At 42.6% G+C, this 17,118-nt stretch overlaps 1 protein-coding gene across 6 annotated transcripts in view; it reads right to left on the bottom strand.

Moving 5' to 3' along the window:
• Positions 1-17,118, bottom strand: part of VEPH1 (ventricular zone expressed PH domain containing 1) — a 197,960-nt gene that overhangs the window by 11,546 nt on the left and 169,296 nt on the right. For 4 of the 6 annotated variants that reach the window (XM_075570553.1, XM_075570551.1, XM_075570552.1 and 1 more), the window contains one exon: positions 934-1,070. The exons of the other annotated variants lie outside the window; for them this stretch is intronic. In XM_075570553.1, coding sequence (XP_075426668.1) covers positions 934-1,070 — 137 coding nt within the window. Of the gene's footprint in view, positions 1-933; positions 1,071-17,118 lie in introns of those variants that run through there. 6 annotated transcript variants of the gene reach the window in all.

The raw sequence follows: 17,118 nt of genomic DNA on the forward strand, positions 1-17,118 counted from the left end.
GGCGCCATGCCGCCAGGCACGCGTGCAGCAGGGAGGACTGGGTCCGTAGCCTAAGACTTTCCTGTTTACGATAATTTGCTGCTATGTTCCCAGCAGTCTGAGCTGCAAACTGTAACAATAGATAATGTCACCTTAGTAATATAAGGATACAGTGTAGCTGCTGAGTTACACTGCCTGAAGGATTGATTGAAACTGAAAGGCGGCCATTTAGTGAACCCTGGGAAGCAGGGTCTTTGCTGATTGATCACCAGAGAATTAATTGATCGGCAGCTTGGGTAATTCGTTTTCAAGTCGTTTTTTTTTAAGTGCTGATTGGATGGCCTCTTTAAATGGGTGCCATAAACATTAATAAAATGAGGGGAGGCAGTTAATATGTTTTAATATGTGCTTTGAGATGTCTTGCTTATAACTGGAAATCGTTGGGTTCCGTACACTAGCATTTTACCTGCTATCAACCCCGTGAGCTGCAACATGTTTTGTGCATTGATTTAAAAAGAAAAGAAAAAGTCATAAACAACAACCTGAAAATGTATTTGTGGTTTGCGTGTTTGCTGATCTTTTTAACATTCTCGGGTCAAGTTTGTACACAAACTGAGCCTCATTGATTGTCCTAGCTTCTCTTGTCTTAATCCTTTGAAGTTGTGTTCTTTATGTACTCAACATTTGGTAAAATTCCATCTTCCCAATTGAACAGCATGTACATTGCTGTTGAAGATATCACAGCACCCTGAAGAACGATTTAAACTAAAGGCCATGTGCTCAGTTTCTGTAAAGAAAAGACACAGACCCCACTGATCAAAAAACAAACACAGACAGAAATCTTTGGCTGGGGGCTATAACACTGTACTATTGAGATTGAGGAATAATTAAAACCTTCAGGGGAAATAAAATAAACAACAAAGAAAAAGACATGTACTGTACAAGAGCACTCACAGATTTTCCTTTGCGAAAGAGAAGCTGATTCCCTGCCAGGGTAAAATAACGTGTTTTCCACCGCTTGATAATCTTCCACCGGACCTGCTTTTCTTTAAGCTTTCCTTCAATGAGAGGCTGCCCTTCTTGATTTACGACTGCAAAAGGCAAAACATAACCATTAAACAAATTCTTGAGCAGGCTCTGAATGGCAAAGCGTGGACGTAGGCCAGGAACGCTGGTGACATTTTTTTTGCTTTTTAACACAAGGGACTAATATAACATAAGTAAATCACAGATGAAAACATTTTGTGTCAACTGTGTGTTGATTAGAACACCGTCATTCATCACTGTGTAATTATTAACCTGTCTGTGTTAGTCAAAGTGATTCTAGCTACTTTATCAATGGGTTGGCTGAATATTCTCTTATTTGCTCCAGAGAGGTGCTACATTCATAAAGTCTTTGGAAAAGATCTCAATGGTCCAAATAATTAGTAATGTGAGTTTTAATATTGACAAATGTATTTTTGCAAGCGGACAAAAACGAAATGTCTCTATTCCTGTTACGGTTATATGGGCTTGATGTACTGTATGCTCCTGGGACTTGGCAATATAATCAAGGAAATCAGTTCATTTCTATGACCTGCTCTTAAACAACCTCCTCAGTGTATTAGGTACAAACAAGCTTTTAAAAAATAAATCTAATTTAGCAAAACAGACTTTATTCCAGCTATTATATTAATTTCTTGAACAAACATATCTATTGTGGTCAAACCAAGTTCCATCATCCTGTAATGTTTGGGATCATTTCCGCATCTCTTCCCAAAATATCCCAAGACAGTAAAGTGAACCCAATTGGTTCAGACTTCTGTTCATGCCTTTTACATCACTGTCTGTATACTGTATGGAATACACCCTGTATGGAATACACTGTATACTGTATGGAATACACCCATTAGGTTTCCCCGCACTCAATTCATCACTAAGAATGAACCAACCAAGACAGCAAAGGGTAATGCAAAAATATATCATTTTACTGGAGTGATACGAAAAAAAATATATAAACATTTAAACGGACCAATACATAACACCATATATACACAGACTCCGTGAATCACATGGACCAATACAGTATATAGCCAAGTATAATGAATACTGTGTAGCCAGGTATTCTTTTTGGCTACTTATCTGCCCTGCCTAACACGTAAGCCCTGGTATCAGTGCAGGCAGTGTTAGGCCCAATCTGGGTTTTCCCCTGCAGTAAGCAGCTCCCTTGAGTGACCGGAGAGGTGGGACTAAGGCCTGTGTTCTACCCAAGCTTGGGCTCAGACCTGAGACCCTCCTCCTGGGTACTTAAGTGGCTGCACCACCAAATTTAGTCAGTCTCTCTACACCCCCAGAATATGCAGTCTGTTTCTATACTCTAATACAGGGGAGTGCAAACATTTGCTGCTGCGCCCCCCCTGTCTTGCCTGCCCCGGTGCTCGCGCCCACCTTACCGGTGAGCTGCGTCAAATGATGCTGCGGGGTCATGCAACGTCACGCCACACCACCCGCGGCGTCATTTGATGTGTGTGACGTCATGTCACATGACTCCACCGCGTTTCCATGGCGACGCGTCACACAGCCGCCCGAATCAAGGTAAGTTCAGAGTTGCAGAGGTCTCATGCGATCCCCAGGCATTTAATTTAAATGCATTAGGGAAGAGCATGGGACTTCTGCAACCGTTGCGCCCCCCCCCCCAGAAAAATCTCACGCCCCCCAGTTTGCACCCCCCTGCTCTAATACTTCAGCCATCAGATTATCACGTACTGAATGGCCAGTGCAGTTACTTTCATTAGGACATTGAATATTCTATGATGCAGTCGTTTGGACTACAGACTATGGCACGGATCCATCGAGCTGCGGTAACCTAAAAATGCAGTAATAGCGCAAAAAAAGGGCCCTTTTTTTTTAGCGTTTAATACATCAACGTTGCACCGCCAAACAAAAGGCGCTTTTTATCGGATCCGTTAAAAGCATCGGATCTGATGGAAAACAGGCATAATCCAACATTTTTAGGTAAAAACTGCCATACATCAAGTTCCGATTTTGATCGGAACGGGATGAACAGCAGAAATAAGGAAACACGGCAAATAATTTATCGCCTGGTCCAGGCTGGCATTAGCCCTGTCTTTTCTATGTATATAAATGGCAAATATACTGGGCATTAAATACATAGGCCAGATAAGCTTAACTAACCTTTAATAGGTGATAAAAATTTAAATTATTACATAAAAATACATTACAGGGCATATTAAAGAGGGAAGACACAGGGCATCCGGCAGGAACCTGACGAAGCATTATTGCGAAACTAGTTGTTCCCTGCCGGAGCCCATTGATTGAAGGACCCAGCCAGCCTGCTGACATCCGGTAAGACCTCCTTTTCCGGTCCCGCCGTCGGACGCGACCACGGGAGCTGTACTGGTGAGAGGAATATCACCGGACGATCAGGCTGATGCTGGGCTGTTTTAAAGCTGTACCGTGAGTGTTATTTTGACTTTGTTTTCTGTACCTAATAAATTCTATTTTGCTCACTCACCGAGTTCGGCCCTTTTCTTCCTATTTGGGCCCCCGGGAGAGAAGCAACTCACGTACTGCCTCCACCAGGAGGGTGAGAAAGCTATTGTTTTTAGCAGCATTCCGTGAAGGAAAGACTGCGCATTAAACTCTGCTAACCAGCCCCATTATCCCCTTTTTACCTCAGACCAACAACAGGCTATGTAAACACACCCTGTTAGTCATCCACATATAGCACATATTCTGCTTCTGTTCACAAAAAAACCACACAATTCCATTAAAATTTTATTTAAGGATTTTATTTAAGGATTTTTAAGCTATTTTAGAATATATTTTTTCATATATTTACTTTTAATTACCAAGGTTCTTTAATTCCAAAAGAGTTTTAAGCTATTTTAAAAATATATTTTTCATACATTTTTAATTCCAAAGTTCTTTTGGCTGTATTGTACCGTTCGATTACTAAAACACTAATACCGTGTTCCATATCTTCCTATCCTCTTATCTCTACGTTTGAGCAAAATCCCGTGCGCTGACCAACCCTCCACCTCCAGGGCATATTAACCCTCTAGTAGCCCACAGGTCAACCAGTCATAGGTTTCTATGGCTAGCTGACCGTAAAGAGCTACAAGGAAGTTAATATACACACAAAACTATACTGCCTACCATAGCGATGCAATGCTTTACTAACCGCTAAAGGTAATTCCCCCACCAGAAGGGATATCCACCCTCCCCATGGCAACTACTCCATCACCGCACCCACCACCCCTTACACCGCTTTTTATTGTGCCACTGGGCATAGATGTTTGTGGGGGTTTTGTAAGGTGGGGCATCAGCCCCTTATTGGATGGATCTCATGGTGCCATGGCAGAGGAGGATAGCCTTCCTCCCAGCAAGGGTAAGTCATTTTTATTCATTTAGGGTTTACATTATTTGGCATTGTGGGTATCTAGGCCCCCGTAGATGACTTAGACAGGCACAGTGCCAATCAATGGATTTAGTTGCTTAGTATTTATGTTATGATTTACTGTAATGTATATTTTGTTTCTTTGTTATGTTTTTCAATGGGCAAAAGTCCTATTATGCACATTTGACTAATATGACTATTGCCCATTACAATGGGGAGCATTGGGTTACTCTTGTTGGGAGTAGGGGGGGAGGTTGCGAGATGGGTTAACCTCTTCATTACCTTAAAGTAATGAAGGGGGTTATTAAATGTACTTTTAATTTTGTTCATGTATTTATTTGTATTACTTTTATTATCTTTATTACTGGGATACCATTGATATCCACATTGGCAATCAGGGCTCTCCATTGGGAGGGCCTAGTTATCCACAGTGGCAATCCTTGGTTTTGTGTGTAAAATGTATTATTAATGTTGTTTTGATTATTTTTTTACATTTATATTTTTTATGCTTATTGCCAAAAACCACTAATTGGAATATTGGGCATTAGTCTAGAGGGGGGTTAAGTTTGTTAGGGATAGCTGGGGTGTGGGTAGTTGGTCCATGGAGGTTGGTTAGGCCTACCGTGGGGAGTTGCGGGAGGGGTTAACCCCTTTACTACCTATTTTAATATTGTTAATGTATTTTTTGTATTACTGGGTTAACATTTATTGCCAATGTGGAGATCTGTATACCCCATTGAGAGGGCTTAGTTATCCTCAGTGACAATCAATGGTTTAATGTTAAAAATAAATAAATAATAATTTGAAATATAGTGTGTGTGTGTGTGTGTGTGTTTTATTTTGAAAAATGCCCAAAACTATTTTTGCCATTAGTTTAGAAAGGGGGTATGTTTGTTGTGGAGGTAGTTGCCCTGGTAGCGTGGTTAGGCTTCCCCGGGGGGTGGGGGTGGGGGTGAGTGGGATGGGTTAACCCCTTTGTTACTTTAGCAGTTAATAAAGCATTGCATGGCAACAGGGTTAGATCATGTTTTTTTTGTTATGTATCGACCCCTATGGTGCTTGTGGTATTCTTTGTTAACAGGCATCAATCAGGTTAATGTTATTTCTATCATAGGTTTCTGTAATAATAGTTATTGCAGAATCCTATGATAGAAGCACTGTAGTATTACTGCGATCGCGATGTGGGGTCATTAATGCTGTAATTAATGACCGCGTTAATTCCTGCATTGCAATTTTGGCCGAATATCACACCCCCTAAATTATTGTGCAATTTTGATTTATACCTACTTAAAATTGCGGTAATAACGCTCGTACTTTTTTTTTATAGCGTGTGCGATATTAACTTGATGGACGCATGTCTTTTTTCAACCTCATCTACTATGTAACTATGTAACTCCCCTTTAACAGAGTTTCATGTATTGACTTCACAGATAATCCACACTCAATCTTTTTCACATATGATTTTTGTCACTATATGAACTGTTTTGTTATTTCTGACTTTAAAGCACTCATTTACTTATTTCAGCTACAGATCCAGTTGAAATAAATGTCTGTTTCCAGGATGGTTTATGGTACCTGCATGTGTTGCTAATGTGTTCAAGATCAAAGCAACATGATATGACTCCTACCAAGCACAAAGGGTCTTTTTAAATTAATCCGGACTCCCCTAAATTTGGAAATAACATGTTGCTATGATTATAAGGCTCTTCTTTCTGTGCATTGGATGTGATATTTACTATTCCAAGCTCTGAAGTTTCAAAACATAACAGCTCTGTATTAAGTATGCAAATCTAGTATATTATTTCGGAATGCAATGTAACAAAATATATACTTTTGATATGATTCTCTGAACATGACTTATAACTCTGAGTTGCCCCTGTACATATTTCTTGCACTGGACCAAATGCCTCTGTCGTTCTGAAATGCCTGAAATGTCCTGGGACTAGGTCCCTGTCAGGGTAAGCTTTGGATTTAGAAGCCCCTGCACCTAGGAAAATCTAGTTTTCACCCCCAGAACCTAATAGCCTCCATGACTTCTTCTTGCATTGGCGCTGCCGGTGACGTCATCAGCGCGCCGCGTGACCAGCGGGCCTGCGATCACGGCGGCGGTGTTTGTCCCAGTGGCACGGAGCCTCAGAGGTCTGGTGTGGCGTTCCCTGTGGAAGTTCTCCATTTGGAAATACAAGAGATTTGTTCTATGGGCCCTTATTTATCAGCCTTGCTGTAAGTAGGATTTTAGTTTTACCCCTACTGGATGTTCCTGTTCCAAGCTGTATTGACAATTGTTTGTCTTTTTATTTTTTGCTTTTTGCTATTTGCTATTTTATTAAATGCATTAACCTTTTAGCCATTCTTTTTATGTGTTTGCATTTTTATGTTATATATATTTTTTTTAGGGTTACACTATGATCTTTTTTCTTGTTTTTCTTGTCGTTTGTGTCTGTTTGTCCTTTTTGTGAGACTTCAATCAAGAGCTCTCCCAGGAACTGTTTGATTCCAATGACTGGACTCTGTACTTGGTCACATATTCACCAGGTTATTTCATTAGAGGTGTCGGTAGTGTTTATTTGTTAGACTTCTTGTTGACTTGTGTTAGTCATTTTTTGCCCAGGCTGCCTCACTTTATATGTAAAGTTTATTAGTAATCACTGTTCACAAAAGAATTGTTTACACATTTAATTTAGCATTTGCGCTGGTAACACTCCCTTTTTCCTTTTTCAACAAACTGGAAACATACAAGTTCAGCTGAGTTCAGCTCAGCTTACATACGTGTAATGCTTGATCAGTGTGCCTAGCAAGTACACACAGTCAGGGACAGTTTCTTCACTGTGCACGACACGTTAACGCCAAGTTTACTCAAGGCATTGTGAAAGCCACATTTTCTTCTTTCATCATTGGCTGCTGGTTAAAACAAAATGTCAGCGCAAAAAAAACATCAAGTTTTGAAATTAATCTAACTTTTAGAGTAATATTTTCTTTAATAATCAAGAAAGTGGCTTCAATTTTGGAGCCTGATTAGGTATATTGTGGCTGTCCATCTGTGAGTATCCAGTGATCAAACGATCAAAAGGTATAAACATGTTGACATATAAAATAACATAGTAGAAAATGGTGAAAACGAGAAATATCAAGTTGAAATTTTAGACTTCAGTTATTATATCTTGTAGATGTTAATCGCGATTGCACAAAAAAAAAAAAAAATCCTGAATCATTTCTGCTTCAAGACAACAAAAGACCACTTGTTCTTGAGATACGACAGCAAAGTTTAGCATTTGACATCGCCCAAGTAATGTTAATCTCTACTGTATGTCACAACCACTTGGATCCACGTTTCTTACTGTCACCTTTGCTCTTAATTTTCAACTCGAAATGTAGCCACGAAGAAATGTCATGTTGGTGACGTAACAAGTCAGAACTTATGTACTGTATGTATAATGATTTTTTCCATGACCTGCGTTACAACTAGATGTATGCCTTGCAAATTGCCAAAAGTTGTATGGAAACATGCTTGATGTCTGTATCCCATTATTAATGCATTTGTTCTTAATTCTGGCGTTCATGCTATTCTACGTGAATTGGATTAACATGAGATAATCAGCCTTTTAGTTTCAAAGTTAACATAATACTGGATGTAAGGCTGACTGGTTTGTCTTTTCAACTGAAACCCTGTAGTGAACAGACTGGTTTTTACATGAAACCATTACCAATGGCATTTTATCTTTTCTCTAAACCTCAAGAAATATTAAAATGCCCAATAAAAATGTCACAAAGGTTCATGTACAAAATGTTTAAAGTCCCTGCTGTGATATCAAATAGTTTAGCAAGATTGTTTTTTTTTTAAATATTATTATTATTATTATTATTATTATGCAATGGACCTTTAAAAAAAAAGAAAACAAATAATAGAGGCAGTTGTTCATACTTTGGAAATACTATAACAAATACAAAATAAAAAGCAGCTACATACACTGATATAAAATGAATTCACAATAAATACAGAAGGCAAAACACTTTCCAAACTTCATACACATTTCTCATGCTGGTTACCCAATTTGTCTTTAGTTCTTTAAAACATTAAACGTGAGGAAGTGGTCTATATATACAGTATATACGAAGAAAGTGGAGAAAGCGCACACTTCATAGCATAAAACTGTTTGTACAATTTAATATAGATTCTTGGTTCTGTCTCTGATTACTTGGACATAATGTTTTTTGTCTCTTCCATTATTCTTGTATATGATTTAACAACATCTTTGCAATGTGCAGGGTCCTTTTATTTGCATTGACAGAGTTGGTGTGTCTCTGTTGGACATTACATACACTTCAATATACAGTGCATAGGAGGAGATGATATGCACATACATAAGTGTGTGTGAATGAATATATATATACATATATATATACATATATATATATATATATATATATATATATATATATACATATACACACACACATATATACACACACATATATATATACACACACATATATATACACACACATATATATACACATACAATAGACAAAAATGGATAAAGGCGTTCCCTATATAGTAAATGAGAACAAACTTAGCCTATAAATTTGGTGCAGGTAGGGCAATACGTGTTCATCAAAACCGGATCCAGATATACTATAGAGAAAATAGGTAGTCCAGAGCAATCCAGAGTAGAAAAACTAGAACATTTGCACTCAATGCATCAAGGTAGGTTCAAAAATCACCAGTGACATTTCAGACCACACAGGGTCCTTTTTTAAGCTTGAAAGCCTACCTCCAGCCTTACGTTATTGAACGGAGGTCTTATTTGACGGACACGCTGCATGTCATCAACTCTATCTCCAGGATCAAATGGAAGGACGTATCTGTGGGCATCTTGTGATGTTAATTCTCTCTACACTTGCATCGAACACTCAAGGGGAATCCCTTGAGTTTATTGAATTTAATTTATACTTGGTCATAGAACTATTTTTTATTTGAAGACAAATGTTATTTACAGACCTCTGGTATGGACAAGGGGACCAGGTTTGCCCCAGTTATGCTAATCTCTTTATGGGATTATAGTGAGATCTTTTCATTTTGAATAATGATACACTGGGGGTGAGCCGGGTGTACTATGGTCGGTACATTGATGATATGATTTTCATCTGGGATGACACTGAGGAGGCCCTTGGCCCTTAGAGATATTTTTTCCCCACTTTTGATCAAAATAATTATAGGAAGGCAGAAAATGTTAGAAGCTCTCTAGAACCTAGTGGGTAAAACAGACGAGGACCTCTGTCTCTACCTTTTCTTTGCCCCTTCAATGGAACTACAGGTCCGGCCGAAGTATATGGATCACCTGTAGACATTTGAATCCTGACAATCATTTTTATTCTTTCACTAATCAAGAGAAGTTCAAAGTTAAAGGAAGGATTCATTGTTTTAGAACTTTTGTAATATGCAATACATGTTATTTTATACCTGTGGCCCACCCTATGTGGGACGGACCACACGTACTCAGGGTACGATATTCTTTGAACATAGGCGTAATGTCATAAAGGGCATTAACACACACGCAGCTAGACATTTTGCCTCTAAACATAATAAGGATCCGCGTTCCCTCAAAGTTATGGGGCTTGAACTCATACCATCCACCCTATTAGGAGGCGATAGATTCAAATCTTAATATAGAAGTGAATCTTAATGGATCTATTATCTTGGTACTCTCACCCCGGGAGGATTCAATGAAGGCCTTGACACTAACAACTTGGTCTAAAAGCATATCTCTTCCTGTGTTTCCTGGTGCCTTTCCTGCTCCACCTGCACCACTCCTTTACCTTTTTTTCTTTCCTTCCCTCCCCATCCCTTCTTTCCTTCCTCTCCCTATCTTCCATTTTATTTATATCCCCATATCTCTAGTTAGTTCTATTGATATTATTCATATTTTTTTATATATATCCATATATGCATTATTTGTTTATATATCATTCACTTTTTATGTTATGTATTCATTGCAATTCTACATTTTTGTTCATATTTTCTATTAAGTGTGTATTGATATATGTTAGTAAAGAAAAATTTCAGTAGCGCCACTCGTGAAACAATGTTATATATAACAGTGCAAATATTGTGTATAATATTGATAAAAATTATAATATAATTAACAATCTAGCAATATAAAAAAACCATGAATGTGAAAAAAAGTGATAAAAAATGAAAAATGAAAAAACGTGCCAATGAATAATAATTACATATAACAAACAAGGAAAAAAAGGACAAAAAATAGAAGAAAGTCCAACCCTTAGTACAAGTCCAATAGAAGTTCAGATATAGAACAAAATGATGATCAGGGATTAACGGCTGCTCTCAGAAGGAATAACCAATTCCAGCAGGAAACTATAGAAAGAGAAGAACAGAGAGCACACGTCCCATAGTGTAAAACAGTACATTTAATCAATAAAAAGAGAGGACAAGGGGATTAAGGACACTCCCAAAAGTACAAGATAAAAAGGCAGTTTGTGATATAATCACCACCAGCAAGGCAACACCGTCCTGGAACACATCAGTTGTTCGATAGTCCCTCCGGTTCACCTCCAGCAGTTTTTGGACGATTGGAAACAGTCTCTTTGCATCAATGCGATTAGGAGTTTTTTCAGCCTCAGATCAGCTCCATGCGCTCTCCGGCTGTAAAGCGCACACTGCGTGATGACGTAGTGTCGTGGTAGCATGCCCTGACGCGTTTCGTCACGACAGTGACTTTTTCAAAGGGAATCTTTGAAAAAGTCACTGTCGTGACGAAACGCGTCAGGGCACGCTACCACGACACTACGTCATCATGCAGTGTGCGCTTTACGGCCAGAGAGTGCATGGAGCTGATCTGAGGCTGAAAAAACTCCTAATCGCATTGATGCAAAGAGACACTGTTTCCAATCGTCCAAAAACTGCTGGAGGTGAACCGGAGGGACTATCGAACAACTGATGTGTTCCAGGACGGTGTTGCCTTGCTGGTGGTGATTATATCACAAACTGCCTTTTTATCTTGTACTTTTGGGAGTGTCCTTAATCCCCTTGTCCTCTCTTTTTATTGATTAAATGTACTGTTTTACACTATGGGACGTGCGCTCTCTGTTCTTCTCTTGATATATGTTTGTATACACATATACATTAGGTATTTTTAAGATAATTATGTATAATGCTATTGATTCTCTATGTATATTTTAGTGTTAATGGGAATCCCACTTCTCATTCCCTTTAACCGTGTTTCTATCTTACCAGGCCACCATAATCTATTTAAAGTGGTTACATCTCGTCGATCTCATATCATCTCATGTCAATCTCCCCTGTTGAAGTCACCAGTCAGAGTGATGAAATGCGTTGGGTTGTGTCACTGATATAACTACGTTGCCCTGACCTAGATGGAGGGCCATTTTACTCTCATCCACAGTGTTTGGACATTCTGTTTCCCTGCTTGACACATTAGCTGGGTTCCACCTTTATCTGGACTTTTGCGGAAGTTGCCTCCTTTCCTGGCCTAGAGGTGGGACACTGTTGGTTTCCGGTTCCAGTGGACACTGCTGCGGGGTCAACTTCATTCCTGATATGGTTGGCTGGTGATTATTATAAACCAGACTGCTATTTTTTTTATCTATCCTTATTAATACAAATGGTACTCCTTTCATTTATATTAAATTGTACACACAGATTTATGCTATGGAGTGTGAGTTTTCTCCTCGTTCCTCATAGAATTCCGTTAGATGTGGTTCTTCCCCTGGTAAGCTCCAAGAATTCTCCTCTTCTTCTCTTAGCCATTGGAACTTTACAAGAGGACATTGGTACTTCCCTATACTTTGCTTGGTTGCTCAGAGAGACTGAGCATTTGGAATTTAACCACATGTTTATTATTGGTGTATTATATATATATAAATATAAATATATATATATATATGAGTGTTAAATTGTTTCATAACATATATGCATTTACAATGTTTCATTGTCCTTTTGTGCCTTTTATATGCACTTTTATATTTTTAGTTGATCACTTGTCACTTTTTACACCTATTTTAATAGTATCACGCATCAAACGTTTCCTTGGTAGTTTTTTTAATATGCCTTTTGCCACATTATATACATTTTTGCCGCTAATCAGTTTATTTTTTTTCTGTTTTAAATACAGTATTTATAAATAAATAAATATATATATATATAAGAGGTAGCCCAAAGCAATCCAGAGTAGAACAAATGTAAAATGTGTAATCAATGGATCAAGGCAGATACAAAAATCAACAGTGACATGTCAGACCACACAGGGTCCCTTTTCAAGCTTAAAAAAGGACCCTGTGTGGTCTGAAACGTCGCAGTTGATTTTCATACCCACCTTGATGCTTTGATTACAATTTTTCTATTTTTCCTATGCTGGATTGCTGTGGGCTATTTCTTTTCTCTATATTATATCTTGATTTGGTTTTGGTGAACACGGATTGTCCTATCTGCACCCAATTTATAAGCTGAGTTTGTTCTAATTTACTATATACAGTAGGGAGTGCCTTTATCCATTTTTGACTATTGGGTATATAGTATATACAGATATATACAGACGAGACAACGAGTATTCTAAAACTTGCCTTAAACTAGCCAGGTACATGCTGACACATTTCAGTGACATTTCTGCAGAGGCTAATGGCCCATCGGATTAACACAGCAGGGGTCCCTGGCAGTCCCATTCAGTTTGAATGGGACTGCCAGGGACCCCCGCTGTTAATCCGATGTGCCATTAGTCTCTGCAGAAATGTCACTGAAATGTTTAAGCATGTACCCAGCATGTACCTGGGTCTTGTTGGTGATTGCCACTGGTTTGTTTTAGAATAAACGTCGGCACTACAGTATACACACACGCACACATCATCTTCTCCTCCTATGCACTCGCTATAGAAGTATATGAGATGTCTAACAGAGATACACCAACTCTGTCAATGCAAATACAGAACGCAAATAAATAACGCTGCACATTACAAAAATGTATTTAATTTATGTGCAAGAATAATGGAAGACGCAAAAAATGAGATGCAAAAAGGCAGGACAACATCTGATGCTGTATTACAGAATATAGGCCCTTATATGTGCTGTGATGCTGCTTCCCTACGCTGGACGACATTTTAGCTCCATTCATTTGAATATATCTCATCTGTACTCCAGCGCAGGCAAGTGGTTTCACAGCATAAGCAGGCGTCATGGCATTGTACAGTATATAAGATTCCAGTAAAGAGCGTGTATGTTGTAGCATCTAGAATATGATTAGGAGGAGATTACATTGCTCCAGCAGATGTTCCGGACTTCATGGTTTAACTTTGTTTATGAGGTTAGTTAGCAGTGGTGGATATCACGGTAGTCGTGCAGACTTCGCTGAAAAGCAGTGTGTACTTCTGTTCTGCGATAACAACCGTACAATTGTAACGGTGACTCAGCAGATGTCAATGCATACATGTATGTTAAATTTGTAACAGACAAGTGACTTATCTGTTTACATTTGCATGACACGTAGATTTTAATGTAAATGAGCTATAGATTCCAGATGTTGTTGCTTTAATTATGTGTTACCGTGGTTACCATCTGAATGGAAATATTTAGAGCTGTAGGTTTTTTTCTAGGGGGTCTGGTAACTTCCATAATATTACATTAAACTAATAAACTTGAAGGTTTTGATTTGAAGCTAACTAGAAATGTAACATCTTGTATCCGGTCTAAACAGATAATAACATGTGTAACCAAAGAGAAAAAGTCTCCCAAAAATAAAAACATGTAGACATATATATATTGGGCCACAGATACTTATCAGCTTCTTTTTATCTTGTTTTATTGTGTAGCTTTTCTCTTTGTTAATATGTGCTATTATTTCATATATTTACTTAAACATTTGACTGTTTTCTGATGACAAATTTATAACTGTTGATTTGTGGCAAATTTCTGTTGAACCCATTCCGGGCCCTATGCCGTAGCTACAGGCAATCCAGGACCCTCTGACATACCGAAGGGCTCTTCTTCAGGGCCCTATGACATAGCTAAGGGCTCTTCTTCAGGGCCCTATGACATAGCTACAGGCTCTCTAGGGCCCTATGACGTAGCTACGGGCTCCTCTTCAGGGTCATCATGACGTAGCTGCGGGCTCTTCTTGAGGATCTCATGATGTAGCTACGGGCTCTTCTTCAGGGCCCTATGACGTAGCTACGGGTTCTTCTTCAGGGTCATCATGACATAGTTACGGGCTCCTCTTCAGGGTTTCATGACATAGAGGCAGCGTTACAGCAGCGGCAGCTCTTATTCGAGCAAATGCCGCTGGCTGAATGAGGCTGGGAAGCGGGTAGCCGCGGCGCGTGGCGGCGCACTGTGACGTCACGGTCACAAGCGCGCCCGGCTTCCCCGTCTTCCCCGTCTTCCCCAGGCTTCCCCGACACCCCTGGAGTTCAAATCTAGGTAAGCGGGGGTGCGGGGAAGCAGAGGGGCAGAGTAGAAGCCGGGTTCGGGGTGTCTTTGGGGGGGTAATTGCGCGCGATGTGGAGGGGGGGTGCGTGGGGGAAACGCGGCGGCGCGCGTTTCTGACTGGCGGCAGCTGGGGTAGATCCCGGCATGCCGCCGGCATTTACTTTAATAAAGTATGTCGCTACTGTATATGCTACTAGCTGAGAGACCCGGCGTTGCCCGGGATGTAAATGCGTAATAGGTAGTATTATTTATAAATCGTGGAACAATAGGTGAGTATTTGTTGTAAAGGTTGGATAATAATGTTGAAAAGAAAGATGGAAGAAAATGTAATACGATGTTGTTTAAAAATGGTTTATTGTAAACACACCACAGTACAATGTATATTTTGGTGACATAAGTGATGTGAAAATGTGAGGCGTGTGTCCTGCTAGGGTGTGAGCGTGTGTGAGGCGGCAGGTGGGTGTTCAGTACGGGTGGCGCGTGGGTAGTGAGTGCTGGCTGTGGGTCGGGGTCCTGCTAGGGTGTGAGGCGGCGGGTGTGTGGCGAGTGCAGGTGACAGCTGGTCAGTGATATTGTTGCGTAGGGGCAGGATGCGGCAGGTGTGTGTCGAGTGTGTGGGGTGGGTGAGAGGCGGCGGGTGTGTGTCGAGTGTGGCAGGTCTGTTTAGTGCGTGCGGCGGGGTGTGTGGCGCGGGGATGTGAGCGGTGGGCGGGTGAAAGGCAGAAGTGCGGGTGGGCGAAAGGCAGAGGCGGGAGGGCGGACGAAAGGCGTTGAAGGAGGGGAGGTGAGGTCGGAGGGGTGGTGGGGGGTGGTGAGGGGAGGTGAAGGGGGGCGGAGGGGAGGTCGGAGGGGAGGTGAGGATTGGTGGTGAGGGGGGGGTGGTGGGGGATGGTGAGGGGAGGTGAAGGGGGGGCGGAGGGGAGGTGAAGGGGGGGCGGAGGGGAGGTGAAGGGGGGGCGAGGGGAGGTGAAGGGGGAGAGGTGAAGGGGGGGTGACGGGAGGTGGAGGGGGTTGCCGGGAGGTGAAGGGAGGGGGGGGGGGGGTGACGGGAGGTGGGGGTGACAGGAGGCGAAGGGGGGGGGGGTGACAGGAGGTGAAGGGGGTGTGAAGGGAGGAAGGGAAGGGGGAGGTGGAGGAGAGGAAGGGGGAAGAGGGAGGTGGGGGGAGGAGGGGAAGGGGGAGGAGAAGGGGGTGGGGGGGGTGGGGGGAAAGGGTGAAGGGGGGAGGTGGGGAAAGGGTGAAGGGGGGGGAGGGGTGAAGGGGGAAAGGGGGTAAAGGTGGGGGAGGGGAAAAGGGGGGGGGGAGGGAAAGGGGGGAAAGAGGGGTGGAAGGGGGTGGAGGGGGGGATGGGGAAAGGGGGGAGGTGGAGGAGGGGAAGTGGGGAGGTGAGGAGGGTAAGGGGGGAGGTGAGGAGGGAAGTGGGGAGGTGGAGGAGGGGAAGGGGGGAGGTGGAGGAATGGAAGGGGGGAGGTGGAGGAGGGGAAGGAGGGGGGAGGTGGAGGAGGGGAATGGGGGAGATGGAGGAGGGGAAGGGGGAGATGGAGGAGGGGAAGGGGGGAGGTGGTGGGAAGAGGGGGGAGGTGGTGGGAAGGGGGGAAGAGGGGGGAGGTGGTGGGAAGGGGGGAGGAGGTGGTGGGAAGGGGGGGAGGTGGTGGGAAGGGGGGGAGGTGGTGGGAAGGGGGGGGAGGTGGTGGGAAGGGGGGGGAGGTGGTGGGAAGGGGGGGAGGTGGTGGGAAGGGGGGGGAGGTGGTGGGAATGGGGGGGAGGTGGGAAGGGGGGGGAGGTGGTGGGAAGGTGGGAAGGGGGGGGGAGGTGGTGGGAAGGGGGGGGCGGTGGAAAGGGGGGGGGGGGTGGTGGGAAGGTGGGGAGGTGGTGGGAGGTTGTAAGGGGGAGTGAAGGGAAGGTGAAGGGGGGTGAAGGTGGGGGTGAAGGTGGGGTGGAGGGGAGGTGAAGGGGGGGGTGGAGGGGAGGTGGAGGTGAAGGGGGGGTGAAGTGGAGGGGATGTGGAAGGGAGGGGAAGTGTAGTGAGGGGTGGGTGAGGGGAGGTGGAGGGGATGTGGAAGGGAGGGGAAGTGTAGTGAGGGGTGGGTGAGGGGAGGTGAAGGCCGCTCACTCACCCGTCCGGCAGCTCCCACGTGGATCTGAGGCGGGAGGCAGCATGTTGTGGCCGCTCCCCCGCTGAGTGTAGCGGCGCCGGGGGGGGTAGGGGGGTAGTGAGTGAGGGGAGGTGATCACTCCGCTCCCCCGCTGAGTGTAGCGGCGCCGGGGGGGGGGGGGTGGATGG

Source organism: Ascaphus truei, chromosome 14 (genome assembly GCF_040206685.1).
Source record: "Ascaphus truei isolate aAscTru1 chromosome 14, aAscTru1.hap1, whole genome shotgun sequence".
Classification (NCBI taxonomy): Eukaryota; Metazoa; Chordata; class Amphibia; order Anura; family Ascaphidae; genus Ascaphus; species Ascaphus truei.